The following is a 19279-nucleotide window of genomic DNA, read 5'->3' as shown; positions in this document are numbered from 1 at the left end:
GCGTTTGAATCGTCAGTGGCAAATCCTTTAAATATGAAAATGTACTTACAGTCTGGCATTGTAGTCTACTCTTCCAGGATCAGGAAACAGTCCTCCATAACATGTGCTGCACACATCTGGATATTTGGGTTGAAGTGTTCTGGAACAGTGTTGTAAATACCACTGATTTGTAGTCGTGTCCTCTTTTGGAAGACCAAACAAAGTAGTTTCTCTTTCACAACAAAACACACAGCACATGGCGGCGGTGGCAACAACAATACTACAGCGAGAATATAAGTTACGCCTTCTTTCTTTGCGTGAACGTTTGGGCGGCGTTATGCAAATCTTCTCACATCGTGACGTAGACATGTGGGGTGTGTTAGAACGAGCCGTTTTAGGTAGGTGTGGCTGACTCTTAACTTTTATAAAGAATCTCTCTTTGGATTTGAGACTTTAGTCTTTGCAACTTTACAGATCTTCTTTATGCACCAAGAGCTTGTAACACTCCAAAGAGAAAGGAAAAATTGAAATCGCATCATATGACCCCTTTAAGCTATAATCCTGAAGATGAAGCAACCAACACTAAAAATGTAAACATTCTGTGTAATTCTATTCAAAATTAAAAAGAAATCTGCAGTCTGAAACTCTGAGTGTCGGTTTACACATCACATACTTCAGCCGAAAATCTTCAGCTGCGAGCTTGGTGTTGTCCAGCTTCAGACGGAGCGCAGCATTCTCCACAAAACGACTGTTAATCTTTTGGAAAAATATAATGTGGGTTAGTCACGGGATGTTAATATATCTTTAAAATTAGCATAACAACATCATGCCTGCATTAAAAAAAGAGAAAGTATCACTCTGTTTAACACTGATGCTAAACTGCGTGTGAACAGTGGTATGTGTGATATTTGAAACACAAAGCATGGCATAATGGCACAAGGTGAGGCAGCGTTCACCAAATGCCATTTCAGTCATTTCAAGGGTGTGATCCTTGGGATGATTGACAGCAGCTCTACCTGTGTGCAGAGCTCTGAAATGGTTTTGAAATGGGCACTCATGTCTTTGCTCTGCAGCGGCCTCTTGTTGTCGTAAAACTCCTTAATTTGCAGCTCAAGTTTCTTGTTGGCATGCTCTAAAGTGTGCACCTAAAACACAAAACACATGCACGGATCTTCAGAAAATCATTAAAGATGAGACTAGGTGGAAGTTCAACACATAAATTCGAGGCTGAATGTAGCCGAATTGTTATTGTACAATCTTACATCATAGGAAATGCAGAAATATTAAGACTTGATTTAGAATGACAGAAATAAAGTTCTTTGAATTTTTTGATTAGGCCTAACTATTTAGAATAAAACCATTATAAATGATTATATGAAAATATGACAATAACTGTATCCACATACAGTAATCCAATGTTACTAAATAGTAAAATGAACAACCTTAGTAAATTTTCCATTTTTTTCCTTAAAGACAAACAAACAAAAAGCAACAACAAAAACCTTAATAAGAATTCAATAAAATGAACAAGAATAAGAATTATAATGCATTGTTCCATCCATAACACAGAATGTAAACCTAGAATGCTATAACATTTACTTAAAAATAACTTTAGTCTTGGCTTTTACAAGATAATATTTATTAAGTAAAATAATTTGATTGTTTATATATTAGCTCTTTAAAAAATACAACTATGTTATTGTTATTGACTTATACACTAATTATAAAAATATGTAAGTATATAATTTTTTTATAAATATGTGTAATAAAAATCATTCATCAGTGTTCATTAGAAGATAAGATTTTTAAAATGTAATTTCTGTTACAATTTCAAGTTAACCAGGTGTGTTACCCGCTCCAGGTAAGATGCCAGGCGGTCATTGAGGTTCTGCATTGTCTGCTTCTCATTGCCATGCAGCGTGACCTCATAACCAGCCGTCGTCAAAGATGAAGTGGACAAAGATCTGGAGATGCGGCCACCAAAGCCCCCAGCGCTGCCATAGTTTTGTCCACCAAAAGACAAAGAGGCCCCTGAACTCCCCACTCCGTTCATGACCAGTGCACCAGAGGAAGATGACCCGAGCACACTCCGAGTGGTGAAAGTCTTACTGCTGCGACGGACCGACATGGCTGAGTCAGAAGATCTGTGCAAGTTAGGATGTCCTTCAATGTCGAAACTAAACACCTAAACTAATTTGCACTAAAGATTGTCTTATATAGCCCTGTTGCATCCCACACGGTGTCAGATTTCCAGTTCCAGTGAATAGATGGAATGTGAGTAAGACCCGCCTGTGCCCGGATGCAGATTAAAACCATTGACTTCAAAACCTGCTATCACACCCTTGACCTTCCAAAACCTGTAAAATGATTTCTGGCTTAGAGTGATTACATCTTTAACTGTTTAACTGGTGTATAAACTGATTGCTTGTATTGGACACGTGCCAGTTCAAAATATTAACAGTGGCTTTTATGAAAAGTTATAACTTTTTCTTCTTTTAAATGCAGCCATTAATTATACACATCCATGTGACACATCTTAAACCCATTTTCAGATGTTTATTTATTTTGTGGATTCACCACAACATTCATCAGGTTTTGCTTTGGCATTTAGGTAATATGACAAAAATTGTTCTTTCTCAAGCTTGGAACAAAAACACACTCAAATGGCATGCATCGGAACAATAACCATCACTCATGATGAATGGATTCATGTGTCAGAATGAAGTAAAAACACATCTCTTAAGTACATTTTCCCCCATCAGTAGCCTAATGTCACCATCTCTTGAAACGTACAGATGTAACCCCTGATAAAAACGGATTAGCTGGTAGAGTTGACAGAGAGGGGATATAGCTGTTGACTTTTTAAAAATGGGTGAATGGTAAAATTCATAGGAAATCAATCATGCTTTCAAACTATTTTGACTTCTACTGTCAGAACTTGCATGCAAATTCATGAGGCTCGACCCATTTCAAAGAAAGTATTTCACTCGGTGGATTTTTACTTGTAACAGCATGTATCCCCTTGGTAGATTTCCAAAAATCTGTCACTTAAATGCATCTTTCTTTTGAGTAATGAAAATCATTTGTCTAGAGTGTCATTTTAAAAATGCTTCAAATATATTTTTCAAGGTAAAATATATTTATGGTATCATTTCCTGTTTTTTTTTTAATCTTTCCATGTTGCTTAGACCACATGATTTTGATTTTGCAGACACAAGCTTTTTAAATATTAATAGTGAAAGCGATTCTGTTCAAATATTTATTAGTTCACCTAAATAAAAACTCTGCCATCATTTACTCTCCCACGAGTCGGTCCAAACCTGTATGACTTTCTTTCTTCTGTGGAACATAAAAGAAAATGTTTTATACAATGAAATCCAGTGGTAACCGAAACTGGTTACTGATATTCTTCAGAACATTTTCTTTTGCCATACATGTTTGGATCGACGTAAGACTTTCAGTTTGTTCTTCATTCTTGTAATAAGGCTTTTAATTTCAGAACAGGCATTTCATCCTGACATTTATTACTTAATGCTCCCCAAAAAAATATCAAAATGAAATTTGATGCTCATACAGAAATGGTTTGCTTCAGTCATTAAATGAGAACTGAATAGTTAATGTGTTTTCCACAAATTCATAGATTGGATGAAATGTGATTGCCATTATATCATCATTAACCAATGCTAAAGATATGGAAAGGGGGAAAATGCTCGAATCGAGCAGCATCTGATGTCATATACCTTACAGACCATGCATTCAACGGTGGACTGGCTATTGTTTGTTCACCTCAGACTCACACGCATATAGTTTGAGTTCTTGAGTAAAATCTTTAGATACATAAAACTAATGGTCCTGAGAGGAAGCAACAGACTCCTCCTCGGCAATAAAATCAAAAGTTTTGCGTCACAGCCTTTCTCCACCAGTTCATTTGAATCAATAATGACGGTTTTAAAAAGGTCACATTGATTTCACATCATATAATATTACAATAGGACAATTGATTAGATGAGAACTCGGATGCTGACATGAATAAAAAATCCACTGCTAATTCCTTTTTACAGGTCAAATTCATTGTAATGCTGTTTCCCATTATTTAACCGCTACAACTTTCCTGACAGTTTGGTTTTGTAATGCTAGCTATGTTAAATTCTCATAAATAACCATTGAATTTCGCATGTTCAGTTTACTGCCATGTCTGACGTATTCTGTTTAAACATGCTCCTCCTCCTGAACAATTATCCAACTCCATTGATTCACACCTTTTTTCTTTTTTTTTTACCTGAACATTTAAATATAAAGGGACTGACCTGTAATTTTGGAATACAAGGTTTTATCCTTACACTGTTGAAAACCTTTCTGGCTCAGGACTAATCAGGTAAATCTGATTTTTCTTAAATATCCATGCTTAAGAAATCATCTTGAAAAATTAAATGTTTAGGCTATTTGATATTGTAGGTAGTCTAAACTGGTCTTTAGCTGATTCTTTAGTCTAAACTGGTCTTTCTGATTCTTTAGCTGGTATGAAGCTGGCAGACCATCTTGAATCAGCAATGAACAAGCCACCAAGTGGTCATTTTAGCTGTTTCAGTTAATAACCAGCCTGAATCAGCTAGAAACCATGTACCATTTTCCAAATCTGTTTCATGCCAACATCTTAAATTGGATGTCCAGCAGGAATGTGGGCATTTTTATTTATTTTTGTATTATAATTTGGCACCGACACTTATTTAAACCACTTGTTTTTCACAGAAATGATGGCCAAGTGCGTTGTATTGACCGCTTTAGCGATGCTGGCGGTGGCATGTGTGGCCTCTCCTCTGTCCAAAGACGCACCTGCAAACACAAAGGCGACGGAACGGCTGCCGGAGAGACCACCTGAGACACCGGAGAGACCGCAGTCCCGTGTGAGTCGTTCCGTGCAATTACCGGAGGATCAGCGAGAGCTCGTGTCCCGGCAGCTCTTACAGGCACTGTCAGGTGCGTGTCTCGGGAGGTAAAACATTAGAAGAAACGAAGCCTCACTCTTACTTGCTGTTCTTCGGTGTTTTTGGCAGAAATCATCCAGCGGGAGGACTGCGTTACAGATTATCAAGGCTGGGTAGATTTTGGGCGTCGGAGTACAAACTGAGATTTAACTGTAAAAACTCTGTACTATGATTTTTGTCATTAAATATATTTGCAACTATATGTGTTTTGTGTCATCTGGGTGCGAATAATTTGACTCACGTGTGATAAAGATGAAGACAGTCATACCAGTAGCCCACTAGCCTTAAAAATGCTTTTTTTATTGTAGGCTACATGGAGCGGGTCGCCTCTTGGGGATAGCGATGTTGAAATTGCCAACAGAATACTACTAAGTTTCTCAGTAACCATCCCGTTATTGCACACAATTTTTGCAAAAAATTAATCAATAATGGCTGACTGCAAATAAATTTTTACAATAGCATTTGTAACCGAACTTGCTTTGTGTGAAACCACTAGGTGTCAGTGTACAACTGTAACAAGATTCACACTGCGTTTTCAGCGTTAATAAAACTATCTTTCCGTCCGTAGCTGTATCTATTCTAGCCACAACCAATTTTTATCCACCTTATTTTGCCCGTGGGCGCGGCCATTTGTAAATTTTATGTGGCGAGGCTTCCTGTGTCATTGGCTTCCAGCTTTTTTTAGCTGTACAAAATGCTCGTTTTGCTGCTTGATATTGCAAACACCATATTATTATTTTTTATGTATTGTCTTAATAATGAACACAACCGTTTTTACGACACTTGACTTTGTTATTCTTCTCGTTATTTACAAACCGGAAGTCTTGCACATTTACAAAAAACGGCTTACTTGCACGTAGAAAAATAAGGTGGATACTCTTAACTTAGCTGTTAAAGCTGTCAGCGTAAATAGAAACAGTTCACACATAAACAAATAAAAACATATAGGTCAAAAATACACTGAAATCTTTATTGCTATACACAATATCAGTGCCTGAAACTGTTACTTGTGAACTCATGGGCTTTTATGTGAGGCTAAGTGTGTAAACATTGTTCTAATGTAAAAATACAATGATTACTCCGCTATTAGCCTCTAATCTTTGTGTAAATTAACAATACATAAATGTTTACTTTTACTGACTTTTTTTTTTTTTTTAAACAACACTTTACATATTTTACAAAAATGGCTACCAGGCATTGTGTTTTACACAGAGTGGCATTTCAGGTAGACATTTTTATTTAAATATATTACTTTTTAAATAACCATTTTGTCTGAGACTTTAGATCAGTAAATACTACACCTTATCATGCCCCTTTGAAAATTTCAAAAGCATACAAGGCTTTCTCCATATACAGATTACCATATTTCTGTTCACTTGGTTGACAGACACAAGTGGACACAATGGAAGATGTTGATGGAGAGGAGAAGAAAACAAAGCTGTGTTCAATGAATAATCCTGTGATACAAATTCACCCCTAGACGACTCTGTGTTAGAATTACCCGATTGTGTATTCACAATTTACGGCTCTAGAGCACTTAACTTTATTACTGCATCCATGATTCTTGCAAAACACAATCATATACATTACAAACATTACGGTGAAAACGTGTCTGTGGCATTAAAGTTGCATGACATACGTGTGTGCATGGTGTACCATCACATGAGGTGTTGCTGCATTAAAGCACAGTGAAAATAAAGCACAAGATCACTTCTATTCACTCAACAAGACTATAATGTTCCCTAAATTGACCACCAACAGTCATCATGAATACAGCTTCTAATTTTTACAGCATTTAGACTGCAGGTACAGTACATAACCTCACATAATGTACCCTGCATTCCTCAAGAAAAGGGATTTGAATGCCCTGAAAAGTGCTATTATGAAGCAAAACGCACTACTGACACCGATGCTTGGTTGGCAGCAAGCAAAAATTGAGGCCACGTAGTGCATTTTTCTGTAGTGCTGCTACAATTTCATAACAATAAAACAGTGATTTCAAGACTGATAGTGACAGACAAAGTCTCAACAAAAGAGGACGTGTTAAAAAGTCAACATATGTACAGCTATTCCCTTCTGAAGAGTGTTTAAAACACCCTACAACAACAATGATATTAACACAGATGTGTTTGACTTCATAATTTTTTGAGGTGCAGTCCATACTTAAAATTCCCAGTGCCAATAAGAAGTCACTACAGAAATAAAAACTTGATATGGCTTGCGGAATATCCCATTACAAATGGGAAAAGTTTAGCTGCATGCCACAATGAGGGTGATGCACAAAATGGCACCTTTAATGGTGAACGTCTTTTTGTGTTTCATGGTGGGGCTGGTTTTTCTTTTCCACCAAAATCCACAAAGCCTCTGGCAACCACTTTGTACAGGCCCAGGCTTCTGAGTTTTTCCACAAGATTGACGCTGAAAATGTTTCCCTGCCATTCCTTTTCTCTTTTTTCTTTTTTCTTGTTCACTTCCATCAGAGCCCCGCTATGTTTCCTCGGAATATGCGGTGGCTCTGTGAATGAGAGGGGCGTTGGGATGAATTGCAGCCGAGATGCCGTGCTCTGATACAAGTTGTAGCAGACCGAGGGAGGAAGTCTGATGGAGGTGTGACGTGGACCCAGAGATGAACTGGAGGCCTGATGATGTCCTCACGTGCTCACAGCTCCCACAAGCGGATGCACTGCGGGGCCGAAGGCTGAGGAGAGAACAAGGAAGATGTGTGTCAGATGGTACTCAGCCAAACCATGCCAGAAATAAACAGGCCAGAACACACGTGTTAGTGAAAGCTTTTTCGGTTAGAAACACACAGCATATAGTGTATGATCATGCTGATGAATAAAAGAATGTAATGATGAGACTTCCACAAGCTGGTTAACAGCATATAAAGAAAGGCTTCAATGTAGCATGCACAGTCTAGTGTTAGCGAGTCATTCTCAAAATATGACATTTCAGTCAAGATTTCAAATATTCATGAAACCCTGCATAAGAAGGGCTTTTTCATTCTATAGCGTTTTAATGATAATATAAAATTGTTTACGTTTACATTTTACAGTATAGGTATACTTTACATATATGTTATATATACTATTTAATGTCTCTAGTGTTGTCAATAAACGAGTATTCTGAATATATATATATATATATATAGATATAGACTGGTGTTCCAATCCATGTTTCAATCATATAAAATAAAATAGTCCAGACTAGTAATGTGAAGATGTTAATGAGTACTTAACACCAACTTTTTTGAGAATTAAGCTGAATTCATAACCAGCATTTTTTGAGAATGATCTTACTACATTAACTTCCCCCAATAAAACATAACCTTAGCAGAAAAGCGTTATTTTAAAACAGATGTGTAATGCATGAGACATGCAGCTTTCTCACCTAAACCTAAATCTGTACAGGAGAGAAGACAGAATTAGTAATATAGTGTCCTGATGCTGTTATGCTACGATGTTTTGTTTGTTCATGAATGAAACCTAAGGTTAGAGAGAAAGAAAGTTAGTGGATAGAGTTAGCAATTTGACGGATCATCCTAGTAAAGGGTTCAAAGAGACCATGCCTGACATGTCTTACTTTATGGAGGACGACATTATAACTGTACAAAGAGCCGGTTCCAGCGCTTCCTGTTACAGACGGAAGGAGGGAAAATGAGCAAGGAAATACTAAATATTAAGATAAAGGTTTGTTGTGAACAGATAAAGACATTTCTGATATTCCTCCAAGTGCCTAATTTAAATTGTTTTTAAGTGGAAAAATTAGGGCTGTCAATTTGACACGTTAGACGTGTTAAATCGACAACGTCTGAACTACATGACTAGAATTCAAGACATGAGGGGAAAAATTCCCCTGTATTGGTTTTTTTCTTACATTTATATCCTATGATAGTTTAGCAATGTCACATGAACAAGAGTGCTGCTTGTTTTCCAAATATCTGCACAATTGCAAATGTGATATTGATTTTATACAACAGTTCAATAAACAAAAGTTAATATTGTGTTACATTTTAGACACAGTATTACCTGGTTTTGCTAAATTTTGCCAACGAAAATAGTTCCATTAAGCCACAGCAGAACTGTCGTGTGATTCTGAGCAACACACAGCAGTGTTTTGTTATTGAACGAATTAACGTTTTTGAATGAATGACTCACTCATTAAGACTTGAGAGCTTGAAAAGGTCACAAGATGAGGTCATACGCTAATTAGCATATTCACAAGTCATTGGGTCATATTGCTGTTTATTTTTATTTTAGCCTCTCTGGGCTCACATACCGAGCCAAATTCTCAATAAAACTGTTTTCATTTATATATTTTACTGTTTCTGTTGTCAGACAATGGGATAATCATGAAATACTGACTCAAACGCAGCCAGTTAAGACTCTCCTTTCCAATATGTTAATCTGCACTAAAATCCTGATTTATAATTGAGGCGTCTTCTGATGAAATCAAATACACATAAGATAAAGACAATGCCTGCGCTGTAATTTCGGCTATATTTGCATGTAAAATTAGCGTTAGAAGCAAGAGAATATCTATTTTAACTGAAAGCGCTGCTCCTCTCAGCCGCTCACTGAACAGACCAGACGCAGATAGAGGAAAAGCGCTCGGAAAGTTCGTGCGGCAGTACCGACGAGTCTCAGAAACGAAATAAAGTTTGTCCAAGTAGTCGCTAGATTTGTCGCTAGGCACTTTTTTGGAAAAAAGTCGCTAAATTGGCAACACAGATTAAGACAGTGACTTGCTGCCACCTACTGGTGTTTTTAGTTAATAAATGTGCCATATGTAGAATTTTAAACCTACAAGTAAGTGTATTTTATAGTAGCTGTAACTGTAAGTGACTATCCTAATGGGCTAATCAAAATATAATGCAATTAATCTGTGCTTTTGTTTTTATTTATTTTCATTTTTAGATTAGTGAGTTTAACTTCTGCTTTAAACAGCATTATTTCTGTTTTTAGATTGTAATGTTACGATGTTAAAATGTAATGTGATTTTAGCCCATTTTTCCACATAATACATAGCATAGCCTAGTCAAGTCACCTTTATTTATTTAGTGCTTTTAACAAAACAGATTGTGTCAAAGCATCTTTACAGTATTAAATAGGAAAATAGTGTGTCAATAAAGCAGAAGGACAATAGTAAACACTCAATTTTCAGTTAAAGGCAGTTCATCATTGAATTCAGTGGTGTCATCATCCAGCTCAGTTCAGTTTAAATAGTATCTGTGCAATCAAGTCGACAATATCGCTGGAAAATACATGGTTACATTGACTATATTTGTTTTCATAGCTTTTAATATAAACATTGTTTCACTGGACAACATTGGGCAGGATGGAAGTTTATAAAAATAAATATATGCATTTTTAATCCAAATAGAAAAATGTAGAACATACCAAGATATATACTGTTTGTCACAATTTGGCCCAAAAATACAGAGATATGATTTTTTTTGGCCTTATCGCCTAGGCCGAGTAAGAATTGTCTTGTTTTATGCATGTGCCCGATAAAAGAAAAAAAACAAGAGTATTCTGATGGATGATTGACAGTCTTATAATAAGCACTGTGTGGGCACCAGCGTGATCATGTCTTACCTGGTGGAGAAGGAGGAGAGGAGGACGGAGGGATGGAGGATCTGACAGCTAGTGGTCGGAGGTGTGGGTGAGGTCTGAGGGATGTTAGGTCCGGATGAAGGGACTGCATTCATGTGAGGAAACACAAACACATGCTAAGATTCAGCTATGCATGACAGGTACCTACAGCACTACACTGAAGGCAGGGTGGATTAAAACCATGATAATACCTAGGAAGCAGAGCTGGGTAGTAACATGTAATCTGGATTACATAATCAGATTCCAAAAATCAAGTACTCGTAATTAGAGTATATTACTTTTTCAAATCCTCATAATCAGATTAAAGTTACTTTTTTATGGATAGCATTAATTATATGGGCTTACATTAAGCCCAGTTTGAGAAACCCTGGTTTAATGTAATGTTTAATACATTTTATGAGGATGATATAAAAAAAATTTAATGTATTTTCTTTCTCTTTGCTTTTTTATATCAATATGGTACTTTTAATAGTAAGTTTAAAACAAGCCAGATAAAAAAAGTAATCTAAATCACATTACCTAAAATGAGTAACTATGATTTCATTACTAAGTACATTTTCATCATGTAATCTGTAATCAGTAACTGACTACAGTATGTAAGTAATCTACATTAGTATGTTAAAGAATATATATGTGTGTGTGTGAGATATGATTTTTTTTGGCCTTATCGCCTAGGCCGAGTAAGAATTGTCTTGTTTTATGCATGTGCCCGATAAAAGAAAAAAAACAAGAGTATTCTGATGGATGATTGACAGTCTTATAATAAGCACTGTGTGGGCACCAGCGTGATCATGTCTTACCTGGTGGAGAAGGAGGAGAGGAGGACGGAGGGATGGAGGATCTGACAGCTAGTGGTCGGAGGTGTGGGTGAGGTCTGAGGGATGTTAGGTCCGGATGAAGGGACTGCATTCATGTGAGGAAACACAAACACATGCTAAGATTCAGCTATGCATGACAGGTACCTACAGCACTACACTGAAGGCAGGGTGGATTAAAACCATGATAATACCTAGGAAGCAGAGCTGGGTAGTAACATGTAATCTGGATTACATAATCAGATTCCAAAAATCAAGTACTCGTAATTAGAGTATATTACTTTTTCAAATCCTCATAATCAGATTAAAGTTACTTTTTTATGGATAGCATTAATTATATGGGCTTACATTAAGCCCAGTTTGAGAAACCCTGGTTTAATGTAATGTTTAATACATTTTATGAGGATGATATAAAAAAAATTTAATGTATTTTCTTTCTCTTTGCTTTTTTATATCAATATGGTACTTTTAATAGTAAGTTTAAAACAAGCCAGATAAAAAAAGTAATCTAAATCACATTACCTAAAATGAGTAACTATGATTTCATTACTAAGTACATTTTCATCATGTAATCTGTAATCAGTAACTGACTACAGTATGTAAGTAATCTACATTAGTATGTTAAAGAATATATATGTGTGTGTGTGTGTGTATATATATATATATATATATATATATATATACTAAAATCTTTTTGGATCTGAAGTGTTTTGGCCACTTCAAAAATCAAACAAACTGAAGAATTAAGAAGGAAGTGTGTTGCTGTAGGTGATTGGGCTCTTACCCACAGTGCCGTGCAGGAGGTTGGGGAATTTGGAGAGATCAGGCTCATCCTCCTCGAGGTCGTTGAGGGTGTAGACATGTTGGAAATCCACGTCCAGCTCTCTGAAGTCTTTGGTGAGGACACCTGGCCGTGGGTGCAGGATGCCCCCAAGATTGGGCTTGGCCAGCTGCTGCCATTGGTGCAGAGTCACAGAGCCTGTGGACAATGGCAAGATGAAGTCAGTCAGTAAAATGATCTTTCATTATTATCTATTTAGACTAAAAAAAGTTTAATATCCACACTTTCCTGCTGCATCATATTTGATATGCTCATTTCTAAGGCATCTAAATTATGACCAAGATCAAAACTTTGCACAATCTACTATATGCATTCTGTTGCCTGACTAATAGTTAGGACTTTTTAGCAAGTAAAAGGCATTTTTGAGTAACTCTAAAATTGTTTTTTAGGTTGTGGTTCATGTGTCTTTTTGCTGCAAATCTTTACTGATTTTTATAATGTAAATGTAAGAATAACTTTCTTATACTCACTTTCTAACCGATATACTAACTGAAGAGGACAAGGTATTTTTCAGGCATCTGGAAATAACTTTCTTAACTATTCTTATTAATATTTTTAGATGAAAATGTAAATTTTATTAGAATGATTTTAGAAAAAGTATTTAATAATATAAGTGTTAAATATGATACATCAGGCTTTTGATGAACATTTATTTGTTCATCTCTCATCTCATAATTGTATTGAATTGAATTATATGTTTCACCCCCACAATAAAAACTACAGAGCTTTGATCATAAAACTAAGAATATAAATATCAGACATATTATTGTATTGTATATTATTGATATTATTATATCATGACAACTGATAGTTATATGGATTTTGTGTAAGCAGTGCTATATTGTTATAAAGATCTCATGTATTTAAAATACAAGCTATCAGAATTTCATTTCACTTTTTGACCACATAAATATCAGCAACTGCACCAAATTGCATATTTTTGGTCAGTTTGGGCCAATGAATAAAACTGAGATGTTTTTCCTCCTTGAGTCTGAGCTCCTATATATCATACTATATGAGTCATAAAAGCCTGATGTATCAAATATGATACTTAACAAAAACACATACTCAAACCTTCTTTTTTGATTTTTCTAAAGGTTCAATAAACTGTTCCATCTTTAAAATAGTTTTTTTCTGACCATTATTTCAAATATCTGGCTTTACAGGGATAATATTTGAAAAATTTTCATCCACCAAAAATTCAGAAACATGATAGGAAAATACGTGGTAACATGATAGGAAGAAACATAAACCAGGAAATGATATCATAGAGAGGATCCTTGCATGACTTTGCAAACGTAAATAAAATATCCCTTATTTAATCTTTATATGACATGGCAATTTAGGTTGTAAAATTGTGCAACTCCCCTAAAATGTAATTTTTATTTTATTATTTATTCATTATTTCATTTTTAAATTTGTATTTTGTGGTTTGAACTAGTGGTCGACCGATATTGGGTTTTTTGACAGCCGATGCCGATATTTAAAAAATGGCAAATATCGGCCGATATATCGGTCAACCACTAATTTGAACAGCCCTAATTTTAGAGTTGATCTAAACGTCCCTCTTTCATGACTTGTATTAAGCTATACGTGTGTGTATCTACTGACCCTCCAGCGGCTTGACTATCTGCAGCCGTTCAGGCAGATACGAGCGGGAGGAGCCTGTGCCTGAGGAATGCGTGGAGGTGCCGGAGTAGTTGGTTCCTGTGGATGCGACGCTGCCGTTGGGAGTCAGGAAGCCGCTGGAGCCGCCGCCGCTGCCGCTGCTTCCACTCTGCAGGGCACGCAGTTTCCTTTCTCTCTCCACCTCGAAGAACGGCTGCTCGGACGTGTGCCTCTCCTGACGCTCTGAGAGAGACTGGAGCGCTTCCTCCAAATCCTGCCCACCTGGCGTACCTGGCTGGCCCAAACGCTTCGACTCCAGTAACCTATGCAGGAAATATGTTATTATTCATTGTTAATCGATTCATTCTTAATAGTCAGTCATTATTGTGAGAAGTTGAAAATAAACAGACACTGACCCATGATCCTGTGTGTGCGTGGGAGGGGAGTGCTTATCCTCCATGTTGACACTAATATTGTCTGATTCGTAATAACTGGTCCGTGGTGTACTGATTCGACTAGAGCGTAATGATGTAGGGCTCGAACCCGGAACCTGCGGAGAGTGAATCTGGGAACGTAGCCGAGCCGCCTGATTGGCCACTTTCACGGTCTCAAACACCCGCAACGGATGATTCCTGCACAGAGAATTCAAGACAAACATGTCATGTTGCAGGGTTATATAGTACATTTACATTCACATTTATATACATTATATACAAAACATGTTAATTAGGCTTTGAATAAACTGCAAAAAAAAGGAAATCACAATTTTTGTTATGTTTCCCAGTAAAATATCTAAACGTTAATACAAAATATGTTTAGGCTACTTGAAATTCAAAATTATGTATAATAATACTTTATTTAAGAATGGATGATTTTTCTATAAAATACTATAATATAAAGAAATTCAAAATATATTTCTGTCCAAAAGTTTTTCTGATGTTTTTGATAGAAGTTTCTTATGCTCACCAAGGCTGCATTTATTTGATAAAACATACAGTAAAACAATAATATTGTAAAATATCATTACAAATTAAAATACCTTTTCTATTTTAGTATATTTTTAAAAGTACTTTTTATTTGTGTGATGGCAAAGCCGCATTCCTACAGAAATCATCCTTATATGCTGATTTGCTGCTCAAGAAATTTCTTATTATTATCAATATTCAAAACTGTGCTGTTTAATTTTTTTTATTAGATATTGTGATTTTTTTATAATTATCATTATAATGATAAATATAATTATCATTATAAATTTCACTATAATTATCTTTACTGTTATTTTTGATCAATTTAATGTGTCCTTGCCGAATAAAATGTTTCATTTCTTTAAAGACAAAAAACGAACTGATCTCAAACTTTTGAACAGTTCTATATATCCTTCTGAAAATCTTACACACTTAATATATTTTAAATGTTGTAAATATTTTTTTTACAGATCTTTCGATCTCAGTTTTACAGATCTTTAGATATTTTTTGAAGGTAAAACAAAACAAAAATGCTGATTACACTTTTTTTTTGCAGTATATGGACAGCTGTTAAATGTACTAACTTGTATTCAGTGGGTGCTGGGCTGTCTAGGCCTTTCCGGAAGGTTCCTTCAATCTCAGCAGCAAGTGAATCCATTGGGAGGACTGCTGCCAGGGTGCTGTAACGCTGCACGGTGCTGTTGGGCAGACTCTTATTGCGCAGGTTCTTAATGTCCTCTCTGGCCTCATGGAGCATGTCTTCACATTCTGAGTACCTCTCCTGCAGTTCCTTCAGCTGCCACCAGAGGGAGACAGAACATCATCAATTGGCACTCCAAGCACAAAGCCATTTACTGAAAGGGAGGCATATTGTGATATTGTGAGGATTGTACCTCTGTTTTAAGCTGTGACTGGGATTCCCGGGAAGCATTCAGATGTTGCGTTAACTCCTCATTCTCAGCAGTGAACTGAATTTGGAAGCAAATTTGATGTATTTGTTTATAAAAATGTATTCTCTAAACGCTGTGAAACAGAGTAAGCATGTGTGTGTTTGTGTGTCCAACCCCTTTGCAGCGCTGCTCCAGGTCGACAATCTGTCCCAGGAGGGCACTAATCTCCTCTTGTTGTCTTAGCGAATCTTCCACCTTCCGGCCTAATTCTTCTGACAGAGATACGACCTGTTTGTTTACTGTAGCTGGTGAGAGAAAAAAGCAGAGGATACTTTAGTCTGCTATCACAAAAACTTATTTGAGATACTTAAAGAAGGGCATCATGGGTGATTTACTCACAGAGTTCGTCCACACAGACCATCATAAGCCGTTGCTCTTGTTCCTCATAACTGTTCGTCTCAAATGTTAACTCGTTAGCCTAAAAAAAGAGTGATGGGTGTGAAAACATGAAACTAGTTGTAGCACAGCATTTTGATATTTTTTTGTGAATGCATGCATGCATTTAAACACACCTCTGTGCGCAGTTTGAAGTTCTCCTCTTCTAAACCCTTGAGTTTCTGTTGCAGCAAGTCGTAATTGACGTAGTTGCTGAGAGATGAGGACGAATCACTCTGTATAAGTCTGAAGGAGGATGAAACACTTATCAGTATGGCAGAATTAAGTAGTTGATCACTGTGTGTGCGTGTGTGTGTAACTCACAGCGTTTCTGAGGCATGCTCTATATCTTCAGTGTTGGCATAGAAGTGCAGGAGATCGTCTCTCATGGAGAGCTCATGACGCAGCTGGGCAATCTGTAAGAACAGACCCAGAGTCAGCGTTAGCATCCATATAACACAAGACTCTGAGCGCATCAACATCTATTATAGCATTAAGAAGGACACTGTTAGTAAACTCTATATACAGTATATGCATAATATTTTTCAACATTTTCATTCAAATGCAAGACAGACAGACAGACAGACAGATAGATAGATAGATAGATAGATAGAATGAAGGACAGATAGATAGATAGATAGATAGATAGATAGATAGATAAAATGAAGGACAGACAGACAGATAGATAGATAGAGATAGATCAAATGAAGGACAGACAGACAGACAGACAGACAGACAGACAGATAGACAGACAGACACAGACAGATAGATAGATAGATAGATAGATAGATAGAAAATTAAGTATAGACAAGGATTAAACAAGCGAAAACATTTTCTTTTAGCAATAATCACCTCTTCCTTGGTGATTTCCAGCTGTTCATCCAGTAGTTTGTTGCGTTCAGTCAGGGCTTTATTCTGCTTGAGCAGTGATTGGCCAATCCTGGCTGCCAATTCCAGATCGCGCTCTTTCTGCGGAGGAAGACGAGCATGTGCGGGACTTTTATTATGTCATCACTGAAGCATCAATGGAAGAAGAGTGGCATCATTTCCACTAACTAGTTTGTTTGGAATTGTCTCTCACCTCCTCAAGCAGATGTGTAACTGCCTCAATGTCATGATACGTCTTTGTGATTTGACCAACTCTCTCTGCGCACAGCACTGCGGAGGGAAAAAAAGATACTGAAAGGAGGAACGTGAGAAAGAGGCTGTTGAAAGTTGGCTAATGGGTTCATGAAACAAAATCTAATAAAAATGGAAGTAGATTTCAGAATAACGTCACTGTATGTGTCCAAAAAACAACTCCTCTGATCAAGCACTGCTTATACAAGTGTGATCTGTGCAGAACTACATTATACAGCACTGTAGAGTCAATGTGACCCAACCACGACTAGACAGTTAAACAGAGACGTCTATGCAGTCAAGAACAAGAGCCTCTTAGCAGCCTGATCCTCATTAAGGGTTAATTCTCTCAATTTCATCCCTACTCATAAATACTGCTCAGGCCTGGATTTACAAACACCTTCCAGACCAGTGATTCCCACCAGCAGGCTGCAGGGGGTACACTTTTCTTTTATGAAAAATGATTACAAATATTATATAATTAATTGAATATAATTTTTTTTTAATATAAAATATAAAATCTATTAAAATAAAAAAAAAATGTGAAATATAAATATAATTTTTTTACACGTCATATTCAATAAATGTCTTTAAAATGATTTTCTTCTGTCTTGTTTGACAAATCTTTAGAGACTTTTATTATAAAATAAAACAAAAGTGCTGATCAAAATTTCTGCTGAATATGAATAGCTTTTTCAGGTTCCAGAGGGTACTTTTTTTTTTTTTTTTAAATATTAAAACATAATACTATTAACTATAAATACGTATATAAATAAATAAATGAAGATTTTTTTTTGTTTTTTTTTATTACTATTTTTTTATCAGTTCTATTTAAAGGAAAGAAACCAAAAATTTAAAATAAATGTAAAATGTAATGTAAATGTAAATTTAAAAAATTTAAAATAAAAGTTAGGGTGCTGCTGTCAAATATGGATACTGCTTTCTGTTCTATTCTTTCTTTTTTTCAGTAATATGTGCAAAGCACTACCCTCTACATAAGTACATTATATTTTTCTGCTGTTTTCAGCACAGGTATTTTCACTTGGTTGGTTCTTGCCTTTCCCTGAGGCATAATCAAATTTCAGCTGGAATGAAACGTGTTTGACTTTGCTAAAATAAGAGCTTGGCAGCGGTTCCCAGCTCTGAAAATGACAGCTTAGCTCCGCAGAGACTACATTAATAAAGCTCTAAACTTCTACACTAGAGACACTCAAATGCACTGCAAAAATGGCTAAACGCGAAAAAATTCAACACAACCGACCATATTATTGTACACAGCCTGGAGAGCAAATCAAATGGGCCTATTGATGTTATATAGTATTATAGGCCTATAGTATTTTGAAAACCATCAAGAACATTATAAAAAAGGAAATAAGAAAACAGCAAAAATGCAAACCAACTTAAATACAGGTTCGCTTGGAATGAAGACAATCATGGGTTGCGCACACCACTGTGTGTTTTGGCTGCCGAGAACATGAAACCGCTGAAATTCAAGACATTCAGAAACTGAAACTGTCATTTTTGTTTACTTTCTAACACAATGAACGATTGTATTATTCATATCCATCATCAAATCTGAATCCTGAAGCAAAACCAGAGTGGTAGACAACGCTTAGTGTCCGCATGTGTCCTTTCATTCATTCCTGGCCAGTGAGAGAGCCGCTGCTAAATCTGCTCACCTGGCCCGAAAGGAGTTCAGTTCTGCTGTGATTTACGTCACTGAGAGAATTAAGGACATTAAGGACAGTAAGACAGTAGACTGTACTACGTGAAACTGGACTGAGCTTCTGCAGGCAGGATAAAGTTACTGGACAGATCAAAGTCATTTAGCTCTCGTGGAAAGACGGGCAATAAATCCAATATCCTTCAATGGACCGAACAGGAAAGGAAAGATAATTTTTTTGATTAAAATACAGACTAGATACAGAAATAGTTCATAATTTGTTGAAAAAAACAAAAAATGACCTTGACTATATATATATATATATACATAGTATATTTATATTTCATGTTAACATTATATTTAT

General features: G+C 36.2%; 2 protein-coding genes across 5 annotated transcripts in view; both read right to left on the bottom strand.

The window, feature by feature from the left end:
- LOC107753854 (keratin, type I cytoskeletal 19-like) overlaps positions 1–2196 on the bottom strand; it is a 9773-nt gene extending 7577 nt beyond the window's left edge. The window contains exons 1-3 of the mRNA XM_016570127.1: positions 1832–2196; positions 996–1124; positions 653–735 (exon numbers count right to left, since the gene is read on the bottom strand). Coding sequence (XP_016425613.1) covers positions 653–735; positions 996–1124; positions 1832–2107 — 488 coding nt within the window. The 5' untranslated portion in view covers positions 2108–2196. The remainder of the gene's footprint in view (positions 1–652; positions 736–995; positions 1125–1831) is intronic.
- A 3909-nt stretch (positions 2197–6105) lies between these two features.
- LOC107753848 (trafficking kinesin-binding protein 1-like) overlaps positions 6106–19279 on the bottom strand; it is a 14325-nt gene continuing 1151 nt past the window's right edge. The window contains exons 2-16 of one of the 4 annotated variants that reach the window (XR_001641513.1): positions 17215–17291; positions 16986–17102; positions 16458–16549; positions 16271–16379; positions 16098–16176; positions 15873–16003; positions 15702–15776; positions 15393–15604; positions 14260–14475; positions 13847–14166; positions 12179–12373; positions 11380–11482; positions 8547–8596; positions 8355–8449; positions 7585–7662 (exon numbers count right to left, since the gene is read on the bottom strand). Coding sequence is in view for 3 of the 4 variants with exons in the window: in XM_016570117.1 (XP_016425603.1) it covers positions 7283–7426; positions 7479–7662; positions 11380–11482; positions 12179–12373; positions 13847–14166; positions 14260–14475; positions 15393–15604; positions 15702–15776; positions 15873–16003; positions 16098–16176; positions 16271–16379; positions 16458–16549; positions 16986–17102; positions 17215–17291 (2054 nt within the window). In the remaining variant the exon portion in view is untranslated. Of the gene's footprint in view, positions 7427–7478; positions 7663–8354; positions 8450–8546; positions 8597–11379; positions 11483–12178; positions 12374–13846; positions 14167–14259; positions 14476–15392; positions 15605–15701; positions 15777–15872; positions 16004–16097; positions 16177–16270; positions 16380–16457; positions 16550–16985; positions 17103–17214; positions 17292–19279 lie in introns of those variants that run through there. The other 3 variants (XM_016570117.1, XM_016570115.1, XM_016570116.1) reach the window with 3 other exon arrangements.

This window comes from Sinocyclocheilus rhinocerous, unplaced genomic scaffold, assembly GCF_001515625.1.
Source record: "Sinocyclocheilus rhinocerous isolate Xijiao unplaced genomic scaffold, SAMN03320098_v1.1 scaffold711, whole genome shotgun sequence".
NCBI classification, from domain to species: Eukaryota; Metazoa; Chordata; class Actinopteri; order Cypriniformes; family Cyprinidae; genus Sinocyclocheilus; species Sinocyclocheilus rhinocerous.
This window is presented reverse-complemented; position numbering and strand designations above follow the sequence as displayed.